The sequence below is a fragment of the Hipposideros armiger genome, unplaced genomic scaffold, assembly GCF_001890085.2.
Source record: "Hipposideros armiger isolate ML-2016 unplaced genomic scaffold, ASM189008v1 scaffold_577, whole genome shotgun sequence".
Classification (NCBI taxonomy): domain Eukaryota; kingdom Metazoa; phylum Chordata; class Mammalia; order Chiroptera; family Hipposideridae; genus Hipposideros; species Hipposideros armiger.
The window spans coordinates 162558-186321 of record NW_017731927.1 but is presented as its reverse complement, the minus strand read 5'-3'; the positions used below and the strand labels follow the sequence as shown (position 1 = coordinate 186321).

Here is a 23764-nt window from a genome sequence, read left to right as displayed (position 1 = left end):
TCGCTCTGCTTCTTCTAAATCCTGTGACACTTCTGAGTTGGCCAGAGCACCTAACTGACCTCAGTCCAGGTTTCTGGACCTTCTCCTGCTTTAACTGGGCCTGTTGTATCAATGCCCACCACAGCTACAGTAGCCCAGTGAAGATCACTTCACCTATATTTGGAGTTGACTTTAAGAGCAACCCCAGCAGAATCCTGGACTTGAGAAGAAAAGACCCAGGGGTATGTGAGAACCATCTTCAGAGAAGGGAAGTTCACAGAGTGGCTTGTATTCTGTGACCCATGCTATTGATGAGCAGGGCTTGGCAAATTATAGCTGGCGAGCCAGAGCCTACTGTCTGTTTATGCATAGCCCTCCAGGAAAAAAATGGTTCTACAGTTTTAAATGGATGAAGAAAAAGGCCAGTATAGATAGTTGCAACAGAGACTGTATGCAAGCCCACAAATCTTATGGGAAAATGTTTGTTGACCTCTGTTCTAGACGCAGACTCAAGACCTATGTTACCAAGGTTTCACGTCTGCACAGGAAGGAATTCTCTAACTAGACTTGTCCGTGAGGAGCAGCAGACCCCAGTGAGGGTTATGCAGGTAGATGGCGTGCCCAGGACACTGTAGTCAGTGGTTTGCTGGTAAATGTGTGAGAGCTGGCTCTCTAGGCAAGAAAATCCTGATTGTAACATTTGTCTATTTCTATGATAGACCAATTTCCAGTTCTGATGTGATGCAACTAAAGGTGAAGTTGGGAAGAGATGCTTGTAACTGGCTCTGTGATAGGTTCAGGGGATCAGCAGTATGTAATGCTGCCTTCACGTATCTCCCAATCTAGAGACACGCAGGAGTGTGGGGAGGAACAGTGGTGCCGGGAAAAACAGCCCTTCAAATTCCATTTGCCTGTCTGGGCTCACAGGCAGCCATCATTAATATCTATAAGTGCAGAAAGACTAAGCACCTTGCCTGATCACAGAGCTGCTCAATGCCTCCTGCCATTTCATTGCCCTCACATTTGGTTTAGAAAGTCTTGATTTATACAAAGATTGGTAAGTTTGGCTGCATCCAAGTTTAGAAGTTCTGTTTAACAAAACATCACTTTAAGCAAAGTTAAAAGGCAAATGACAGATTGGGAGAGAAAACATTTGGAATAGATAAGAGATCAAGGCTTAGTGTGGAGAGGATGTAAGGAACACCCATCAACCAATTAAAATTAAAAACAATAAGAGCCCAATAGAAAAATGGGCAAAGGGTGTGGGCAGATGGTTTGCCCCACTCAAAAACAAATGGCCAATAAGCCTGTGGAAGAGTATCAGTCTCTCTACCAAGCAGGGGAATGTAGGATAAAACAGTGACTCATTTATTTCACCCATTGGATTGGCCCGAAATACTGATACCATGGCTGTGGCAATGCAACACATTCCTCAAATATGTAACAACCAGCATAACCTGTGAGCCAGAAGTTCCAAATGGGACTATATATCCTCAGGCTGAGAAAAACCTTGCCAACCTTCAGGGGAGGCAGGTACACCAAAACATCATTGCCTCATCGTTTGTGATAGAGAAAACTTGGAAACATGTAAAGCCCATCAGTCAGGTAATGGCTAGACACACTGATCTAGACATTCCGGTGAACCCCAGGCAGCAAGAAAAAGGAGGATGCAATAGCTCTACCAACAGGTGTTACTGAGGTAAGAGAGCAGATTGCAGAACAACGCATACAGCCTCATGCCATTTTGTTCCTCTTTTTTTTTTTTTAAGGGTTTATTGGGGAATTGGGGGAGGGGAACAGCGCTGGGGAACAGACAAGTTGCTGTTGTTTTTGTTCTTCGGTCTAGTTGTGGAGGATGTTGCTTCACTGGCCCAAGTTGGCACCATCATTGCGCTCTTCCTGGGCGAGGCAGATCAGTCACCGGCTTCTGGAAGGCCGCTCACAGCGGCTGCTGGCCGCTCATGTTGGCTGCCGGCTACACACGGTTGATTATGGCAGCCCACTGTAGCAGGGGACTGCAGCCTACGCAGCCCCAGGTCGAGCTGCCGTTCACCATCTTAGCTGCAGAGGGCAGTGTCACTGGCCCTCATATGTGGGATCCGAACCGGGGCCCTCTGGCATCCCAAGCCAGTTCTTAACCAACGCGCCACTCGGCCGGCCCCATTTCTGTTCTTAAAATGTCAATAAATCAGGGCTGTGTGGGTCGCAGAACATACATAGCATGTTCCGGAAGGCTGTCCACCATATTCACAATTGTGTGTGCTTTGGGGTGGTAGGGAGCGAGAGGACCACGGTTGGGAAAGAGGGGAGATAGTCATAAGGGGTTTTAGTTTTATATATGGATGTTTTATTTCTCTTAAGGAGAATATATTTATGTATTTCTTGTGTAATAGTAACATTTTTTTAGAGACCAAATTAAAGTTCAAGACTCTCCAGTCAAACAGCTTACATGAGGGAGTGTGCCATCACCCTGGGTAAAGTCCAGATCATCCAGGTTGGCCGTGGGGGAGGGTGTCATATGGTGGGAAGGGGTGTCTGGGTGTGCTGGTCACTTTGGCTGGTGAGATTGAACTTCCCTTGGGGACTCTCTCTAGTCATCTCTATCACCTCCACACAGGCCTCTGTGTTCCCTTAACACTTGCCTAAGCAAGAAACCACTTTGTCCTTAATTTCCTGTTATGTAATTGAGACTTCACAGAAACATGTTAAATACATCATTATTTAACAAGAGGGAGCTAGAGTCCCATTAAATGGCTGGCATTGGGCTGGGGTTGCCAGCACTTCCTTCTGCTCAGCCCCAGCCTGCCTTCCCCCTAGGGTGCCCTTTCTCCCAGCACCTCCTGGCTGCTTGCAAGCACATCTGGGTTCCTCTAAGTCCAGACCCAAGGAAAGATTCAGAGAGAGGTGTTCTCTCTTCCACAGAGTCAAGGCCCATCTTCCGGCTGACCTATTTCATGTCTAAGTACCCACCTCTTCCCCAGATTTTTGGCCCCAGGAATGTCCATCCATTTCAGGAAAACCCTACTATTGAACCACAGGCGTGTGTGGCCTCGTTTCATTGTTAGCATGACAGCCACCTCAGAATCCCACACTGTTAGCGCGCATCTGGACAGAAGAAAACAGAATAGCTTCAAGGGTTTTTCTCACCCCACCTGTGGCTAAGAGGAGTTAAGGTCGGAGGTGGCTGCATGGAATATGGATATATTTACCGTGTGCTAGACACTCATATCCTAAGTCATATTATCCCCATTGGTAATAATGAACAGTAGGTATTAATATCCTCATTCTATAGACAAAGAAACTGTGCCTCAGAAAGTAACTTATCTGAAGTCAGAGATCCCAGATTGAAACCCAGAATGCCTGCCTCCAGCGCCTTTTCACCTTTGAGCGATGTTCATCCCTTAGGGATTTCATTCTAGAAACCTTCAGAAGGCTCCTGCCTGCCTTTCTGCACAACCTCCTAGAGTAGAATGAGAGGTCATTTCCCCTATGGGTTTTGAGTGCCAGGCATTCTCTTCCATGAGAATCCCCAGAACGCCTTTGAAGTTGTTAGTTGAATCTGAGGTGGAAACAGACAGAAAATGTATTTTCAGACGCAGCTTGCATTTTGAATTCAAAGAACCTGTGAAGTTGAGGAACTCCTTTGATATTATTTGTGTGATTTGGGGACAACACAGTATATAAGCCAAGAATGATGTTTAGCAAACCCCCCAACCTACTTTGGACCTTCTAGTCACACCAATTTCACAAATGTGGAAAAAGGAGGGTACTGGGCCTCATCCCAACTTTCCCGTCAGGTACCCCAGCTTCAGGTTTACATTCCACACAGTCCTCAGTTACCCAGGAAATTTAAATTAGAGTGTGAGAGGTGAGAATGTGAAAACCCTTCAGGAACCCTCTCAGAATTAACAGGAAAGAACAGCCCACACATAGTGAGGACAATGATGCGCTGAGTTTCAAGTTTGGTTTATTTAGAGGCAGAGCCAAGAAGTTGTGGGCACTTCCTTCCCTTCACGCATTCACATCACAGCCACTGGGATAGCTGGGATTAAAAGGAAAATCATCTCAAAGGGTTGAGGTAATTACTTCAGGACTAGAACAGATGTGAATTTCTCATCTACATTTTTCTGACTTGAATTGAAAAGTTTTTGTAACATTGCATGAATGAACGCTTCCTTCACAGAACCTGACAACAAGACTAAAAAGCAGTAGTGGGTTCTAAATACCCTCCCTGTTCATTGCTTCCTCTTCCTGAGTTGCTTTAGCCATCCTGTAACATTTTATTTGCAGCCTTGGACAGTTACTTACTACCTGTTATTGTGTCCCCCCAAAAAACTCTATGTTGAAGTCCTAACCCCCAGTACCTCAGAATGTGACCTTATTTGAAAATAAGGTCTTAGCAGAAGATGTAATCAGTTTTAAAAGGAGGCCACTAGGGTGGGTCCTAATCCAATCTGACTGGTGTTCTTATAAAAAGGAGACATTGGCACAGACCTAGACATGCACAGAGGGAAGACCATATGAAGAAACACGGAGAGACAGCCATGTAAAGGCAGAGGATTGGAGTGATGCATCTACATCCAAGAGATGCCAAAGGTTGCTGGCAAACTGCCAAACACTAGGAAGAAGCAAGGAAGTTTCCCCTCCAGGTTTCAGAGGGAGCATGGCCTGCTGACACTTTGGTTTCAGACTTCTAACCTACAGAACTGGGACAATAAATTTCTGTCATCTTCAGCCATCCAGTTTATTAGTACAGCTGTAGCAAGCTAATACAATGCCCTGTACTTAATGCTTATAAAATAGACATTTAGGATGAAATAACATTGAGAATTTCAGTTCATCTGTCATAAGCTGTGTGACATATTTTACAAAGATGGCTGCAATATCATCTCCTGGCCTACACGTTTGTCTAGACCCTGGAAATTCCTCCATCAAGGGATGGATTCTAAATCCCCTCCCATTGAATCTGGAGGGACTTGTGACTCACTTTTTGATGCTGTGTGACTTCTGAGGCAGCTTCCGCCCAGCTTGCTGGAACAGCCCTGGAGCCCTTGACTGCCATGTAAATGGGCTACTTGTCTTGAGTCGGCCATGTTCCTGACTTGTTCCACTGGCTTCCGATTCACCAACCACACGTACTTGCTCTGTGACACCAAATGGGGAAATCCAGCCCAACACCGCGGAATCCTAATGTTTGTCTTGAAATGGCTCATCAAGTAGAGTTAGCTTGTAGCCAAGAATCTCCTGCAGTTTAGGTTATGACCAGACCTAGTCCAGAATCAAGTCCTGTTATGTGTTACACAATTTCTAGCAAGAGTTCAGGACCTTGAATTGTTTTAATTTAGAAATTGCAATCCTGTGATAATTTCTCTTAAGTCACTCTGAAGGCCCACTTTGTCTTTAAAGCTGTATGTGTCCTAATTAATACATTCTGTTACAGCTAGCTTTTAGAGGAGGCATTGGTGGGAGTGAAAGGCATGGGAGGAGAGGGAACCTTCATGTTTTCCAGCTCTCTTGGCGAAAACAGCCAGTGCTTGTTAGCATTCATTTCACACAATTTCCATGATAATGCTATAATTTAAAACACTGACTCAAAGAACTAATAAAAGAGGTTAGACTTGCTTTCTAAATTTATTGCACAGGTTACTCATCTCTCTCTCTCTCTCTCTCTCTCTTTCTCTCTCTCTCTCTCTCTCTCTCTCTCTCTCTCTCTCTCTCTCCATCAATCTTCCTTCTCTTAAACAAAATGTAAAATTTGGAACAAAGAGTGCAAGTGCCAAGGTTTGACTGATCACCTTGTTGACATTATTTTGCTCTTCGGCAATGACATTGTGAGCACTGGAGTTCTGATTCTAAGCATGTATGTGGAAGTGTCTATGTGCAAAAAAAACAAACCTTTAAGTCACTTTCTAACTTCTGAGATTTGGGGGCTAAATTATCAAATGATACTTACCATGCTCCCAACCCTTGGCTGAAATCACTTACTTTCAATTACTTTGATTAATGACTAAAGGTTATCGTAAGTAAAGGTTCATGTCTAAAGCATCTGCCTTCCCGTGTTTATGTGAAGGAGGATGAAGATGTATGTAGGGCCTTCAGGGCTGCTGGAAACCAGTGATGGGTTCAGGCCCAGTGAGATAGGGGCTGTCCTAACACCCCTAGTGTCTAGCTGAATGATTTGGCTCCCTGGACAAGCAATGGCATGGACCTCATCGTGAACAACGTGACATTTGAACAGGACCTATGAGCAGGGTGGATGGAGAAGACTAGAGATGACCCATGCCTCCTCTCTCTCAGTCTGACCAGGCACTGCCACTTTGCAGGCTGGTCCCTCACGGGGGCTCCAGGGTGGTTCCAGGTTCTCACTTCTGTGATCAGGTAGCACTGTTGGCATTGAGTTGCTTGGCACAAGAAGACTGAATCGGGCACGAGGTAAGCAGGCCCAGAGAAAGGCAAACCTGGTTTCTGTTGCCTGGGCCTCATAAACAGACCCTGTTCAAGATGGTGAATGTTCCCATCTTCTATTGCTGCATAACAAACTACCCCCAAGTTTAGTGCTATGTAGAACGGGTTTCCTGGGAAGTGGACTGTGATATGAGAAGAGCATGTGGGATATTTCTCAAGAAGTGCCCTTAGCATCAAGACTTGGAAAGGAGGAGAAGGAGCAGGAGTGGGCAGGAGAAGTCATGCTGCTTTGCAGCTCAGCACCAATGCCAGCTGGCCCAGCACACAGTTCTAGAGCCAGAATGGCCCCCAGGAGTGGCCCCAGCTTGGACTGAGGTGACCTGGACTTTATATCAGGGAAGGGCAAACTGTAGCCCGTGGGCCAAATCCAGGTTGCCATCTGTTTTCGTAAATAAAATTTTATTGGAATATAGCCACACTCATTCATTTACATATTGTCTAAGGCTGCTTCCACCTTGCTTGGGCAGAGTTGTATAGTTGTAACAGAAGCTGTGTGGCCCCAAAGCCTGAAATATTTCATACCTAGCCATCTATTTAAGTTTGTTGTTCCCACACCGAGCAGCCATTGGCTGTGGGCCTCCTGGGAAAGAACATGACTTTGGGCAGCAGCTCTGCAGCAGAGGCAAGCCCTGGAGGGCTGAGGGCTGTGCCGACTCCACCTCAGCAGTGGGGACAGCAGGTTCTGCCTCCCAGGGGAACATGGACAGTACTCACGGTGTCCACCATAGCAGCTCCAAATGGCCATTTCATTTTGTGGCTCAGGAATTCTGGAAGGACTCTGGTGGACAGTCTGACCTCCGCGGCCTTGGCTGGGCTAGAGGGTCCACTTCCAAGATTTCTACCTTGCTCGATGCTTCTCAGCCTCTTCCCCTCTGTATGCAACATCTCATCTTCAAAGGCTTGTCTGCGCTGCACAGTGGTTTGGGGAGCATCTCACGTCTTACATGAGGGCTTCGAAAGCCGGGATGTGGAAGCCTCAGGCCCATGAAGACCCATTGCCGCCGGCCCAGCGTCACTGACATGTCTTAATGGTCAAAGTGGTCACAGGGGCTGCCCGTATTCAAGGGGGTAGAGCCACAGATGTAAGATCACAGCACAGAAGAACACATGGCATGAGATGGTGTTACGCCATTTTTGGAAAATATGAAATGCCTCGGTGGGTGAAATAGCTGGCTCACCGGGTCACAGAGCTGTTTGTGCACATCCCTTCCCAACTCCGCAGTCACCGTCATCATGTAGGTGGCTTGAGATGACCATGGTGGGACTATGACACCTCAGGAATAGTTTTACCCAACCCACCCCAACCCCAGAGAGCCCACTGTTAAATGTGAACCAGCATGTCACTGCTGCCAAGGGCGAATTTCTGGTTTGAAGCCAAATGGGAAGAAAGTAGCCAAGAAACTCTACACATCCTGGAAGCTCAGAACCACTCTATGGGGTGCGATTGTCTCTTATTTACAGAAGAGGTGTCCCAGGTGTGGTGAGGTTGGGTAACTGTGCAGGATTTGAACTGGGTCTCCTCACCCTCAGCTATCTTGCTTCACAGAACCTGGGGCCCTCAGGAGAATTAAATAGGCTACCCTTCACTGGCCTGAAGGAAGCTTAGTTTGACGTGAGGGATGGAAAGAAGAAGAACAAAGACCTAGTCTGGGGCAGGGATAGGGTTCCTAAGAAGGACTTGGGGCCTCCACACTTTCGCGTGGGAGCCTGCCCGGAAAGGAGGCGTGGCATTCTATGGAAAAAGCGGTTTTCTTTCTTTACAATAGCACTGGTCCCATTTACTGGGCCTCAGCCTTATGCCAGGCCTGCCTGCCAGTTGCTTTATGTATATTTATTATCTTTAATCCTCAAAACCCTGAAACGAATAGGTCCTATTATTCCTGTTTGATAGGAAATTTGAGGCTCAGAGAGAAGGAGTAATCTCCCGACTGCAGAATTAAGATTTGAGCCAGATGTGCCAGCTGTGAGCCACACACCCCTGTGCAGCCGGTGTGCTACCGTCACCCTAAGTGATGGTTGCCAACGCCAGAGCGCAAAGAAGCAAACAGATGATGGGAGCATCTTTCTCAGCATTGGTCCGTTGACAATTTCCCGTTTTCCTCCTTTTCCCCATAGCTGAAGGATTCCCTGTTTTGTAGATTTTAAGAGGAATAAGAAGAGAGAAAAATGAGAAGCAGAAGGTTTCACGCAGTTGAGTGAGGAGCCAGTGTGGGACACGTGTGCTGTGGAGAGGATAGGGCATCCAGGCTGGCAGGGCGCAGGCAGGAAGGCCACTACCCGGGGTGTGTCACCAAGTACGGGCCTCTGCCACCCAGCGGGGCTCCTGGCTTCCTGGCTGGCTCAGGCTCTGTGGCACATGGCACATCTGCCCAAGCCTTCTGCTTGGGTCCCAGGGGTAGAGGAGTGACCTCGCCCTCCGGATAAACACCCCAAAGTTAAATATCATAGGAGGGCCTTGCAGTAGGAGCATGTAGTTAATTAAGACTTTGAAAGGGGTCCTTGATTTTTAGTGTGCTAAGCATCACCTGGGATGCTTGTTAAAAATGCTGCATTTCCTGATCCCCCACTCTTAGAAGCTCTCAAGCAGCAGTTTGGAATTCAGGCCTGGGCCAAGCTAAGAAAGACACCAGCTTGGAGGGTGAAGGAGCAGAATCTGAAACTTTAAGAAAATAGCTTTTTTGTCATTATTGTTTAATCTCACGAGCACCAGTTTTCTTACTCTGGATGTAGATGTGGTAGGTATAATGTTTATGGAACTGTCGTGCCAAAAGAAAGATAATGAACACAGCAGTTATGTGCGTAATTGCAGTTAATTATTATGTTGTGAATGTATGGTTAAATGATAAACATTAATTTATAAAAACTCTTATTAAAAGTTCCCTGTTATTTGCCATTAATCATTACCATGGATTTTTTTTGGGGGGGATTTGTTCATTTATCCACTTGATGAAAATGTTTTGAGCTCTTGCTGTGTGGCTGGCACTGTGTTAGGAGGTGGGTGACAGCTGCGGGCCACCAGCTAGGAGCTCACCTCTGCCGTTCAGGGACTTACAGTCCGGCCAGGGAGATTGATTACATAAATCCCCCAACAACCACGTGCATTTCAATTTTGTGTAAGTTTATTCTTATTAAGGTATTTGTTAAATTCATTACTAAATATGATTTTTATAAATATATAGGGATTTGCATATAAACAAATACAAAAGAAAAAAATCCTTGTTAGGCTATATGTTGTGATTTGGGGTTTAAAAAATTGATTAACATATAGATTATGAATTTTCCAGGTACTCTCTGATTGAGATAGGAAGATTATTCTCTAAATTCCGTACAAAGTTGGCTTGTAGTTTTATTTCATAGTCAGTGGGTTAAGACTTCACCTCTAACGTGTTTAAAACATTTTAAGGATACATTGAATTTTTTTTTTCCCATCATGACTCTGCTCCCTCCACTCATTTGTGAACACAGCAAGGAAAGTGGTACCCAAGTGCTTTTAAGCACAAAATGTATTTGAAGGCAGATTTCCCATCTACTGGCAAGAAGCACAGAGAATTCTGATTCCATGCTTAGGGGTTCCAGCATGTCCTTATGCCATTCTCTTGCCTGAAATTTGAGTGTGCCGATAGCCTATGAGAGAACAAATCAATATGAAACAGGATTGTCATCGATAACCTCTGCTTCTTGGTTTTCAGCGTTGCAGGCGGTGAGCTGTTTGACTTCTTAGCAGAAAAAGAATCTTTGACTGAAGAGGAAGCAACTGAATTCCTCAAACAAATTCTTAATGGTGTTTACTACCTGCACTCCCTTCAGATTGCCCACTTTGATCTTAAGGTACGTGGTTGAGTGTTAGCCAGATAGCTCAGCATCGATTGTTTGCCAAGAAAAATTGAGGCATCTGAAAGAGACACGTGTGTTTTTCCTGTATGGGTTTAACCAACGGAGCTATCAGTATATATCAGCAGGTGTATAATGCATGCCTTCTGCAGGGATTCCTAACCTTTTTGTGGGATGGAGGCTTAAGATTAACGATTACATTCGAGATTACATTCGAGAATCCCCGGGGAAGAATAAAAGGGTCTTATCAGCCAGGTCTTTAAGCAAGGGAGCTGCTACTGGTAATGGTACATCTTCAGCCTGGAATGGCCTCTGGCTGCCCAGGTTTCCATCCCCCTGTGGCCACAGGGCATGTAAGTTAGAAGGTGCCTTGGTCTCTACTCTCCCTCTTGATGCAAAAGCTTGTGGGCCTGACTCTGTCACCAGAAATCAATCAAGCCAATCTCTGAGACTGGCTAAGTGGGATCACGCCTGGCTGGGGGCAAGGCGTTATGAGAGATAAAAAGGCGTGTCGAACTCCCAGCCGTCACAGAGTTTATGGTCTCTTTGGGACGGGAAGACACCCATGGGCAACAGGAAGTGACAATGTTAAGATTCAAGGTAGGATCCAAGGCAGTGAAAAGATTGTCACAAAGCAGCCTGTGATCAATTGCCAAGTGAACAAGTCAGGTCATTGGAGCTAGAATAGGACTTCAGAGGAGGTAGGAGTTTCTCCATACTTACTGTAGCAGAGCTGTTAAGACCCCATCCAGATCCCCCCAACACTCAAAAATACATACCCCAAAGACTGCTGCTGCAAACGACTGCAGCTCTCTGCCTGACATCTGGTTTCTGGCCCTGGGAGCTAGAAATACCAAAGAGTAAATGCCCACAGAAACAACACTTAGCAGTGGAGGATGGGGAGATGGTGGGTAGACACCCTAACTCCCTCCTGCTTTAGTTGGAAAACTCTGAGTATTGCTCTTTCTCCCCAAGTTTCCCAAAAAGATTACGCTCCAGTCACCCCACCTGGATAAGACACCCTGTATCAGCTTTTTTCCTTCTGTTTCCTGTCTACCAAGTGTTCCCTGGAGTCCCCTCCCACATAAGCCACTTACATCCGAATGCTTGTTACAGGTGGCTCCCTGTGGAACCTAAATCAAAACATTTATTTTTCCTGGTGTTCTTTTGCAAATACCCTTTATGCCTGTCTTTTGGTTGTATTTTTTGGGAAGAGGAAGAACTATTCTGCCACCTTGTCCTCAACATAACATGCCATAGCTGTTATTTTTTTTATTGTGGTAAAATAAACAACATAAAATTTACCATTGTAGCCATTTTTAAGTAGGTAGTTCAGTGACACTAAATATATTCATATTTTTGTGCAACCATCACCGCGATCCATTTCTGGAACTTATTGATCTTTCCAAACTGAAACTGTGTCTATTATGCACAAACTCCCTATTCCAGCCCACCCCCCTCGACCCCCTAGCTGCGGGCAACCACCATTCTACTTACTATGAATTTGCCCATTCCAGGTACTTTATGTAAGTGGACTCATACAATGTTTGTCCTTCTTCGTCTGTCTTATTTCACCTAACATAATGTCTCCAAGGTTCATCCATGTTGTCGCATGTGTCAGATCTTCCTTCCTTCCTAAGGCTGAATACTATCCCATTATATGTATATACCACATTTTGTTTATCCATTCCTCTATTGATGGGCATTTGGTTTTCCCACCTTTTGGTTATTATGAAGAATGTTGCTATGGACATTGCTGTACTATTTCTCTCTCTCTCTCTCTTTTTTTAAGCCTGAAAACATAATGCTTTTGGATAGAAATGTCCCTAAACCTCGGATCAAGATCATCGACTTTGGGTTGGCCCATAAAATTGACTTTGGCAATGAATTCAAAAACATATTTGGGACGCCAGAGTTTGTTGGTAAGTTTCTTTGCTCCTGTGGTCATTTATTTCTCATAAATGTTATGCTTGGAAAAATGTTCCCTGCTGTAGCATCCTTTCCCTGGTACATGTGTCTGGTTTATACTAAAGTTAATATCTGTTGGTTTGCTATCTTCCAAAACTAAATGTGCATTTGTTTCCTCTTAGCTCCTGAGATAGTCAACTATGAACCACTTGGTCTGGAGGCAGATATGTGGTAAGCAGCATACCCTTGATGTTGTCATCTTTCCGATTTACTTTATTATTCTTCTGACATTGGTTTTTATTTCTGTTTTGTGTCTAGGAGTATCGGAGTAATAACCTATATTCTGTAAGTACCAAAATCCACAACTCGTATTCTTTCCCTCTTTCTTTGAGACCATATGTTTTACTAACCATTGTGTGTGTCATGTTGATCTCTTCAGCTTTTTATGTAAACATATTCATTTCACACCCCCAGAACACGTTTAGTTTATACTAATTAAACATTTTCTCCTAATTCAAAATGAGTCATCAGAAACTGCAGCATAATCACCGGAAGAAAGCGTGTCTATCCATCACTGAGAAAATAGGAAAAGGGTTTTTTTTAACTACTAGACGCTGTTCCAAATTAACTTTTTAAATGCATCTTTTGCACTAAACTCAAGCTTTTGTGCATGACAATTAAATGCCCTATAAAATACAATTGATTTCTAAAGTGATTGCCCAAGCACCAGCTTATAGTCTTATTCCTCACTCCCCCTATGAGATATTATGGGAACAAAATGACAACGCAAGAGGTAATTGTTCATGTTCTGTGCTTCACTTTATTAACAGCCTAAGTGGGGCCTCCCCATTTCTCGGAGACACTAAGCAAGAAACATTAGCAAATGTATCCGCTGTCAACTACGAATTTGAGGAAGAATACTTCAGTAATACCAGTGCCCTAGCCAAAGATTTCATAAGAAGACTGCTTGTCAAAGATCCAAAGTGAGTGTCCATCATTCCTGAACAGTGCTCAGCCATGGCCTCAGCTAGAGGAGGGTTAGCACCTGTCCTGTGCCCGTGGTCATGTTTATGAGACCCTGGTTGTTTGCACCTGGCAAAGGGAAGCATGCCATGTAAAACACCTCAGAAAATGCGTGCAGGGTCCTTTGTACCTGCCCAGCCAGTCCTGCAGGCACAGTGAAATAATCACATAAAGACTGACATTGTTTTCGGCTGTCTTCCATGAAGCAGACCTCAAACTGCATTTTCTAGAGCATCTGCTTGGTAGGCCCAGCCAGCAAGGAAACAGCGTTAGTGTTTGCTTGTATGGTGACAACATTTTTTTTTTTTCTTTCCCTTCTCCCCACAAAGGAAGAGAATGACAATTCAAGATAGTTTACAGCATCCCTGGATCAAGGTAAGTTGCATATTGTGATTGGTGTGAGTGTTATAGCTAAGGGCTGAGTAGAGCATCCTGGGTGTCTGTAGGGCATCTTGGAATTCATTGGTTCTACAGCATTTCTAATTACTAATTAGCGTGGATTCTAGCCACAGGTCACGTCTTGAGTATTGTGTTTGCCATGGTGCGGTATTAAGACAACTGACAGATGAGAATATGCTAATGATAATGAAGGTGGAGAGAAGGAAGCTATCATAATGCAGGATTGTATGCAGGAAGCTGAAGGTCAAGTGTACTCAGTAGCCTATTTGGTTTGACCTGTGGGATGTTGGCCCAAACAATATATTTTTTTTAATTTTGTGAATTAATTTCTAGCATTTAAATATCATATCAAATCTGGATTTCCAGCTTCTCTTGAAAAATGTGAACATCTACCAAAACTGAGCCCTCATTCCATGAGGCCACCAGAAACGTGGCCCAGCTGCCTGTCTGCCAGGGCCTGTGGCCACCCTCTGGCCCATCACACCTTTACATTACCTGCCTGAGACCTGTCGGCATTTGGGTGAAAGAACTAAAGTTGCTCCAGCTAGAACAGAAGGGACTATGGATGGGAGAAGATGGCACTTATTAGAATAAAATTTATTAGAATAAGATTATGGAACCAGTAAGCAAATTGCAACGTAGTAACTTGTATTACAGAGGTAGGTTTGGAGCCCCTGGAGAACCCTTTGCCTGTACAATCTCCTGGCAATTGCCTGGTCTCCCTTAGAAGGCAATGCTGCCTTCTTCTCTCAGAGGCATTGCTACATGGCTTCCTGAAAAAGATGCAGTAGAAGGCATTCTAATGCTGTCAGACAGGCTGAATTTGCTGACCTCAGGCCCCTCCCAGTTCTAAATTACTTGGAGACTCTTGGATTGCAATAGAACAAAAGAGGCAGACAGTCCTCCCCTCAAGTTCAAATGCCTCATAACATGGCCTCACCATGAATCTTGCTATTCCCAAACTCTCTTATGGAGTAATTCAGCTTGGCCCAAACTCAACTTTTCCCCCAAGATACAGTTTTTATGGATTGTGTCAAACCCTTAGCTACAAGAGTTAGTCTCTGCAGACTAGGTTTCTAGATTATCTCAACTTGTTTGTTTAGCCTAGCAAGGTGAATGTGTAAGCAACCATCCCAAACAATGACAGGTTTGAAAAAATTGTCATGGAACACATTTCCGTAACTTGAGAGCTCTAAATTTTATTCTTGGACTTTCATTTTAGCCTAAAGATACCCAGCAAGCACTTAGTAGAAAAGCATCAGCAGTAAACATGGAAAAATTCAAGAAGTTCGCAGCCCGGAAAAAATGGAAAGTAAGATTATTTGATGTGGAGATTAACTAATTCTATTTCTTGTTCATTTCCAACAACTGTATGAGTTTTGATAGTCACATTATCTACCATTACCAGCTTGCCTGGGACCAAGGATGCAAGGCAAGACCCTTGCATACCACGCGTATCTGAGGGGGACGGACAAGGGCGTTTGCTGCAATAAGATCCCATTCCTCAAAGAGTAGGGAACAAAATATTGAGAGAGAAGGGATATAGGGCATCCAGTTCTGTAGTTTAAAAATGAAATGCAGAAGGAGACTCTCCTGTTTTCTTGATTTATAAGACCTTTAGAATTATTCTTTAAGCAAATATGATCCAACCTTCCTGTGGGGTTGCCTGCTCCTGAAGATTTCGTTCTGTCAGCAGAGAATGCCATCTCAAAGACTGTCATTTGCACTAATTTGAATGTTGTTACATAAGCTCTCTCTCTCCCCCTCTCCCTGCCTTTATTTATTCTCTTTGTTTTTTTAAAGCAATCCGTTCGCTTGATATCACTGTGCCAAAGATTATCGAGGTCGTTCTTGTCCAGAAGTAACATGAGTGTTGCCAGAAGCGATGATACTCTGGTAAGCAAACCTGTTTGCCTTGGTGAGGTTCTTTCTTAGCACTGTGAATGTAAAATGTCCAGGTTGTTTGATTTGTTCAACAACCCAGGAAGCCTGAAGTAAATGTCAGGCCTGTTCTTCCTCCTCTCCAGTTAGGGAGTTGGGGTGGCTGATTTACTCAGTTGCTTGTTGTACTCTGTTGGTGTACTCTGCTGCTTATTTGTCCTTTTTTCTCTGTGTTTTTATTGGGACTATACCTGCTCCCACCCCACTACCTCTAAGACTATCACCCTCCCAACCCCCTGCTCCCACACACACAGTTTGACAAAACGCGAAAGGCTGACCAGTAGAAGAAGGAAGAACTTATTCTGATTTTCATGAACTAAAATGAGCCCTCTATTGTTACTGACCTTGGAGATTCTTGGATTGTAGTAGTACAAAAGAGGCAGACAATCCTACACACACACACACTCACGCACGCACGCACGCACACACGCACGCGCACACACACACACACAACAGAAAATCAAGGAAAATGCATTGGGGCTTGCTGGTGTAGTTCGTGGTAGACCAGAAGGCTAAACCCACGTGTTTGTTAATATTGTATTGATTGTCCAAGGCCCTTGAGACCAACTCCATATTTTTTTTTCCCCCTTAATCCAAACTGAAACTTAATCACAGATTAACTCTTCAGATATGACTTGGATGCACCTGAATTCAACAAGACTTTCCTCTGACAGTCAGACAACAGGGCTTTGTTAACCCTGGAGGTAAAGAGGACTCCAGGAAAGGCAGAAAGGGTGATTCTGTGGGAACTGGGCTACTCCTGTAACTCAATAGTCAGTGTTTCCTGAGTGGAATCCGGGGACTCCAAGGGCGGGATCACACACAAGCAGACACCAGCTCTTTATTTCCCTGAAGCTAGTAGTTTCACAGAGGCTCCAGGTCTAACCTGTAGAGTAAAAAGAGATAGGAAGTGTTAAAAAGAAAAAAGAAGTGGGAGAGAAGCAAATGAGAAGAAGGGAGAGGAAGAGGAGGAAGACTGGATTTGGGAATTCTGTAAGTGGAACCAAAGAAAAACTAAATCTAAGTAAGATGATGGGAACGATTATATATTACAAATTAAAATTATCCTGGAGAATCAGTTGGGATAAATTATATTTTTTGCAATGAAAAGATTAAGGTAAGAGAGGGACCCAGGGTCTTATAGGAACTCCAGGTAGAAAGACCCCCACCCAGACCTCGGGTTCTCTCACCATCTCAATAGCCTGCTAATCATGGGATACGTTATAACAGTCTCTTTGCTGTCTTTCTACAGGATGAGGAAGACTCCTTTGTGATGAAAGCCATCATCCATGCCATCAACGACGACAATGTCCCAGGCCTGCAGCACCTCCTGGGCTCTTTGTCCAACTATGATGTTAACCAACCCAACAAGGTCTGATACTGTTCTGTCAGGGACAGTGGAGGGGGGTGGTCTGCTTCTTCATTCTCCTTTCCATTTGCAAACTCCATACTGGAAAAACTCACTTTTGTTTAGAGAGTGAAGTGACTTAGAAATTAAGTATTTTTGCATTCAGGGCCTTTCTTCATGCAAGGCCATTCCACAATCACCAATTACACCTCTAACTGTGAAATTTTAAATCTACTCATCCTGCAAATGAAAATGTTACCTATGACTGTAAATCCAAAGGAAGATGGGTGCTGTGTTCTGATGGTCTTCCATTCCTGTTATGCAGCAATTGTTATGTGCCCGTTGAGACATAGGAAGGTGTGTGGGACAGCAATGATAGTTTGGGCTTTTTCTTTCCTATCAAACATGAAAAATAGTGTTTTGTGTTTTGTTTTGTTCTTGCCTATTCCAGCATGGGACACCTCCATTACTTATTGCTGCTGGCTGTGGAAATATTCAAATGCTACAACTGCTCATTAAAAGAGGCTCAAGAATTGATGTCCAGGATAAGGTTATATTTTTGTTTTATTGCAAATAAATGAATTTTTTAGGTATATCCAAATGTCTCTAATCATAGAGGTAACAGAGAAAAATAACATGTATGCTTTACTTCATTTCTTAGTTTTCTATAAAGGAAGATGAACTGCTCGTGTCCAGTCTAATATACGTTAGAAAGAAAGAGGCAGACACTGATCTTTCTCTGGACATCAGCCTTACTTTGTACACTACCCCAGATTTTACTCCTCACTGATCACATTTACTCAGCAGTGTTGTTATACGATGTCACATTTGGAAAAGTTTTCATTGTCTAATTAACCTCAGCAGAAATGTATTTTCCTGCTTGTTTTATTAGGGCTACAGAGTAAAGATGATATGCTTTGAGGTGTAAATCACATTGGAAGTGTAGGCACAATTGATTAACAGTTAATAGTCATTACAGTAGATCTGACACTCGCTTCCATAGACTTTCAACAGAGCTGTAAAAGGACTAGATCTGGCCCTTGACAATATGGGGAATTCTAACCAGAGGTTGAAATGAAGGTTTTATTTTGAAATAATTCTAGATTTACCAAAAAAAATCTGCAAAGATATTACACAGAGCTTCCTTATCCCCTTCATCCAGCTTCCTGTAATATGAATGTCTTACATAACCTTGGTCCCTTTGTCAAAATAAAAAATGAAGTGGGGGTGTTATTCTTCATGGAAGGTGCTCCTTTGGAATTTGCTGTCGCATAGGAAGGGAAATAGAGTGAGTCTGAGGTGATGCATGCATTCAGATCTATCAGCTCTCTGGAAATGTGACTCCACGTTGGTTTTCGTACAGGGTGGATCCAATGCCATTTACTGGGCTTCTCGGCATGGCCACGTAGATACCTTGAAATTTCTCCATGAGAACAAATGCCCTTTGGATGTTAAAGACAAGGTAAGGCCCTTTTCTTCTTAGGAACGGGGAAGTAACAGGCTGCATTTGAGCATCGACATGTCACGTGCATCAGGACCCAAAGAACAAGGATTGAGAATCAGAATTTTCCTGTGGAAATTTAATCTAGAAATTTGTTTTTTTGCTGGTGGCTTGGTCTAATGTGAAAATCTGTTTTTAGCTGAAATCTGCTAGGTAACTGCCATAATATGCAAGCAGTGAATTACCTTGCATGAATAACATGAAAACTCAAAGTTCTAATAGAAAGACAACCAGAAAGAGACCCGAGTCCTGTCCCCTCACTGACTTCACCATGTGCATATCTCAGTACCGTATCTTTGTCTTCGAAATGGCTGACAATGCTGACCTTACAATCCCTGGCACCAGAAGGATTAATGAGACAATGCACGTAAAATAAAGCTTTTTTTGGACAAAGATTTTATAAAAGTTACTGATTTAGCAACATATCTTACTTTCACATATACATGTTTCATTCAGTCCACACAACAACCCTGTGAGTTAATTGGCAGGCCTGGAGCCTGCACCTAGGACGCCTACCTTCTCATCCGCTATGGAGTCTACTGTGCAACCCTTCTCTGCTTCTAACACTTGTAGACTAATTTGTCATGTTCGGTCAGGGCTGCCGCAGACAGTTGTATGGATTGTGCACTGCACCGATCTAAGAATGACATTCACATCAAAGACACATTTATTATGGCAGTTTTCTGTCAGGTGGCAGTAAAGTATCTCGTTTTGTTTTAATCAGTTTATTTTGACACTTTTTTGGCAGGTATCAGTAAAATGCCATACCTTAAGGAAGTTGTACCTATTACTAATTCACAGAAAGTTATTATATGAGCTAATTAGTGATATTTTTCTCAATCTCTGAGAATATAAGAAATAATTTTCCAGATGTAGACAGTGAAATCAGAAGCATGTTAATAAATAAAACTACATTTAAATATCTGCTGTATAATAAACTTAATATTAAAAAAGGAGTTTCGTGTTTTAAAAAATCACATAGCTTGAAGCATCAGTAGATGAGAAGTTTGAGAACAGCCATCACGGACGAGGGAAAGCATTCTCACCTAGGGATTTTATGACCAACAGGATGAGCCAGGTGTGTGTGGGTTTAACACAAGCTATGTGATAGATACTCCACTCCTGGGTCCCTGGCCCAGTCACCAAAGGGGCGTCTGGCCCAAGGGGGCGGACATCCCCAGAGGGGAGGGCATAGAGCCAGGCATGTGTGGAGTGGGCCTCCAGTCCTGTGCGATCTAGTCCCCACAGCCTGCTCCCAGAGGCACTCTGAATCGTTGGCTCTTTCTTTTGCAGTCTGGAGAGACAGCCCTTCATGTGGCAGCTCGCTATGGCCACGCCGATGTGGTTCAATTACTGTGCAACTTCGGCTCCAATCCCAATTTCCAGGACAAGGTGGGTCATGGTAGCTGATGTCCTAACTTCCTTCTGCTCTCTGCGTGGATGTACAGGCACACAATGATATGGCCTAGTCCTTGGAGTGTCATTCAAGTTTCTGTTTAGATTCCAGAGGGTATGGACTCAGTCTCTTAACATTCATTCCTTTAATCCTCTGGAAAACCCTTTGAGGTGGGTTACTATTACTATCATTCTCAGTTTACAGAGGAGGAAACTGAGGCAGAGCGAGGGTCAGCAACTTGCCCAAGCTCACCCAGCTCATAAGTGGTGGAGCAGGGGTTTGGGGTTTGAAACCACACAGTGTGGTTCCAGAGTACATGTCAGTAACCACTATACTATAATGGCCTCTCAAAGACAGACATATGTGTCAGTGATGTTGGCCATAAATATATATACACCATATTTCCCCATGTATAAGATGCACCCTTTTTCGAAAAATTTGGGGTCTAAAAACTGGGTGCGTCTTATACAGTGGTTGTATGGGAGAAAAAAAACAAGTGGGAAATGCAAGTAAAAAAAATCTACAACCACTGTATAAGACACGCCCAGTTTTTAGACCCCAAATTTTTCGAAAAAGGGTGCATCTTATACATGGGGAAATATGGTAGTCTTACCACCCTGTGGACCTCCAGCCCTTACAACCAGCCAGGCCTTTCCCTGACTTATTAAAGCATGGTTACCTCGGTCACTGCTTTGCCACAGCAACAATACCTTTATGTGACTCATTGTTATGTGCATGACAAAAATCTTGAGGCACTGAGGTTATTAGAAGTCTTGTTCAGAGATGTGCTCTCCTACTGTCAGTAGATGAAGTAAACGACAGCACTTTTACCAGAAAGATGCTATAAATCCACCCACGCTGGGGCTGTTGTTCAGAAGAGCTGAGCTGTTCGTTCGTTCCAGTGGGCTCCCGAAAGGCAGTTGTCACTCATATGCTGACAAGGCCAAATTCGTCCAACACGCAAGTGTTGAGGAAAGAAAACTAACGTAGGAGAGGTGTCAGATCCGTGTCTACCATTTCAGATGAATGTTTTGCTCTAATAGCCCCGAGCTCTTTGTCTCTGCTGCCTTGACTGCACACCTCAGTGGGGACCCTCACCATGCCTGTACTTTCTTTCATATTATTGCATTCTCCTTCTGTGTGCTTGTCCCCTTGGCCAGGAAGAAGAAACCCCCCTGCACTGTGCTGCCTGGCACGGCTATTACTCTGTGGCCAAAGCCCTTTGTGAAGCTGGCTGCAACGTGAACATTAAGAACCGAGAAGGAGAGACGCCCCTCCTGACAGCCTCTGCCAGGGGCTACCATGACATAGTGGAGTGTGTGGCTGAACACGGAGCCGATCTTAATGCTTCCGACAAGGTGCTTTGCGAGTGAATCTATCACACTCACAGAGAAGTGATCTGGGGGGCTAGAGGGACCACAAGACTTCCTCAGTTTACCTAAAATAACAAACTCGAATGCAGCAAATTGTAATTATCCTTTCTCGTCTCTGTTCCAAAGATTCCATGAACTTTTCTAGGTTCTGTTTAATACTTAATATTCATTTATGGCATGTAACAACATTTATAAATTGGTCAAATGACATCAGGTCTCTTTTATTTTTAGCCTTTTTAGTGTTGGAGCAAGTATAGTGATGATTGCTGAAACCAGGACAATCCTTATTTAGGATTAAAATCAGCAATGCCCTATTAATTTGTAGATAAACAAAGAAATAGGTGATTTATTTATTTCTATCACCATCTATTTTGTAAATCACTCTTATTTGTCTGATGATCTCAATTCTAGACCAGGTGTTCCTTTTCTAATTAAGCAAATTTAGCATAATTTGTTTTTATTATGAACTTGAACTTAAAATGAGGCTAGATTGAAAATATAGTTGGATTTAGGACACTGAACTTACTTTAGTAATAGCCATTTGTGGTGTATTTTCTTGGTACAGAGATGTGGTTCTCAACTGGGGGCGACCTTGCTCCAATGGGATATTTGGTAATGGCTGGAGACATGTTTTGGCTGTCAAACCAATGTTGGGCATTACTACTGGTACCTGGTAGATAAAGACCAGTGGTGCTGCTTAAATCCATTTAGGGCAAGCCCAAAACTTGAATATGCTAAGGTTGAGAAATCGTAGAAGAGATATTATAGAAATGTTTCCAGACTTTCTACCCAACTCCTAAAACTCAACACGCCTGTTCACCAGGGATTCTACAATAGGTGGACAGAATTCCCAGGCTTGTTTTCAGTGGGATGCAGAGGTTAAACATTTTATGTTTGCTTCTCATATATGTGACAGCCCTCAAGCAAATCACTTCACATCACTTTCTCAGTGCCTCCTGGCGTAAAATAAAGCAATAGGCTTTCTACTTAGGAAGTTAGTAGAGATTGCTCAGCAAATGTTTTTAAAGGTGTTTTCCAACAACTTGATAAAATAGGCCATTGGAGTACCAAACTTTCTTAAGTCCTATACATTCAGAGACAAAAAGAAGTGTCAAGTCTTTCTACCTGATTGTACTGTCCAAGCCTAGATTATCAAGCTGAAGGTCAGCATGGTCTGGGATTATTCAGAGTGGAATGTATGAAGAAGTCTCTCTCCCACTCCCCATGAGTAAATTCATGGTTTTGAATCCTCCTTCAGGGTTTGCAGTAGTGATCACATTGCCAGTTAAACCTGGCCCCGTAGCAGCTAGAAAGGTAAGCGCAGGCCCAGGTGCCTAAGTGAAAGCACTCATGGCCCCCGGTGTCTGTTGCAGGATGGACACATCGCCCTTCATCTTGCTGTAAGACGATGTCAGATGGAGGTTATCCAGACTCTCATCAGCCAGGGATGTTTCATCGATTTCCAAGACAGGCACGGCAACACCCCACTCCACGTGGCCTGCAAAGATGGCAATGTGCCTATTGTGGTGGCCCTCTGTGAAGCCAACTGCAATTTGGATATCTCAAACAAGGTAACACTGGAGGGAAAGATCCCTGAGGGTCCAACAGTGTCTGTCCATCAACCTGCTTCAAGATTTGGGCCAAATTTCTCTCTGCATCTCTTCGTTGTTCAAAGTCGGTATCATTCCTATGGACGTGCTCTTTTGTTATAGGGCTTTCCACTTTAAGTGATATTTTACCTATGACTTTTGAATAATTTTGTAGAGTAACAGAAAATGATTATATTAATATGTACTTCCTACCTAACCTGGTTTACTACTTACGGGCAGAGAGAGAGAGAGAGAGAGAGAGAGAGAGAGAGGGAGAAAGAGAGAGAGATCATCCTTCTGTAGCGGAATCAGAGAACATGGTACAAATTGGAGCACCTTTCTGGAGCTCTAAGTCTTCAGAAAAACACCTAACGAGTTCTGATTTGACAGATTCCTGGGACCAGATTTCTCTTCTTAGCTTTCCCCCATTGAGAGTTTTTTGGTAAAAGTTCATTAAACCTTTTTGTGCAAAATAAATTTTGTTAAGACCAAGGGGATGTTATTATTTGGCGAATAAAAAGAGAAGTAAAAATAAATAATTCCATGCTCCTAGGTTGATTATTTTTTAAATCCCATTCTGTTGACTTCTAGAAGTTAGCTCACACCTTCCCTTTTCCTTGAATACCATCTAGATTTTCATTACCAAATAAGATAGAACAGTTGGATATTCATGTGGCTTTGACCCTGTCACTGTATGAAAGGCAAGCACTATTCTATTATAATTATGTTAAAAACAAAATCAAAGTAGAATTTTTTTTAACTGTGGGAAACATTTGTTTATAAATGGCAGACATGATGCCAGCGGTATTTTATTATGATTTGCTTGAAATAAAAGACTTAATATCTGAAACAGCTGGAAAATTACACTTCTAAAAAAAAATTATTCCTGTTGCATATTATGTGATTACCAATTTCAATTTCCATTAGAATTAATCTTCACATTCTAGAAATATGAAAAGGCAATATCCTAGGTCTTAGCCATTAGCTGCTGGTTGTTTTCTTAGTTTATCC

General features: G+C 43.4%; 1 protein-coding gene across 1 annotated transcript in view; it reads left to right on the top strand.

Moving 5' to 3' along the window:
• DAPK1 (death associated protein kinase 1) overlaps window positions 1–23764 on the top strand; it is a 186447-nt gene that overhangs the window by 110896 nt on the left and 51787 nt on the right. Inside the window, exons 3-16 of the mRNA XM_019624077.1 lie at window positions 10134–10272; window positions 12068–12197; window positions 12366–12414; window positions 12502–12528; window positions 13014–13166; window positions 13536–13581; window positions 14828–14917; window positions 15409–15501; window positions 16799–16918; window positions 17346–17444; window positions 18258–18356; window positions 19689–19787; window positions 20952–21149; window positions 22538–22735. Coding sequence (XP_019479622.1) covers window positions 10134–10272; window positions 12068–12197; window positions 12366–12414; window positions 12502–12528; window positions 13014–13166; window positions 13536–13581; window positions 14828–14917; window positions 15409–15501; window positions 16799–16918; window positions 17346–17444; window positions 18258–18356; window positions 19689–19787; window positions 20952–21149; window positions 22538–22735 — 1540 coding nt within the window. The remainder of the gene's footprint in view (window positions 1–10133; window positions 10273–12067; window positions 12198–12365; window positions 12415–12501; window positions 12529–13013; window positions 13167–13535; window positions 13582–14827; window positions 14918–15408; window positions 15502–16798; window positions 16919–17345; window positions 17445–18257; window positions 18357–19688; window positions 19788–20951; window positions 21150–22537; window positions 22736–23764) is intronic.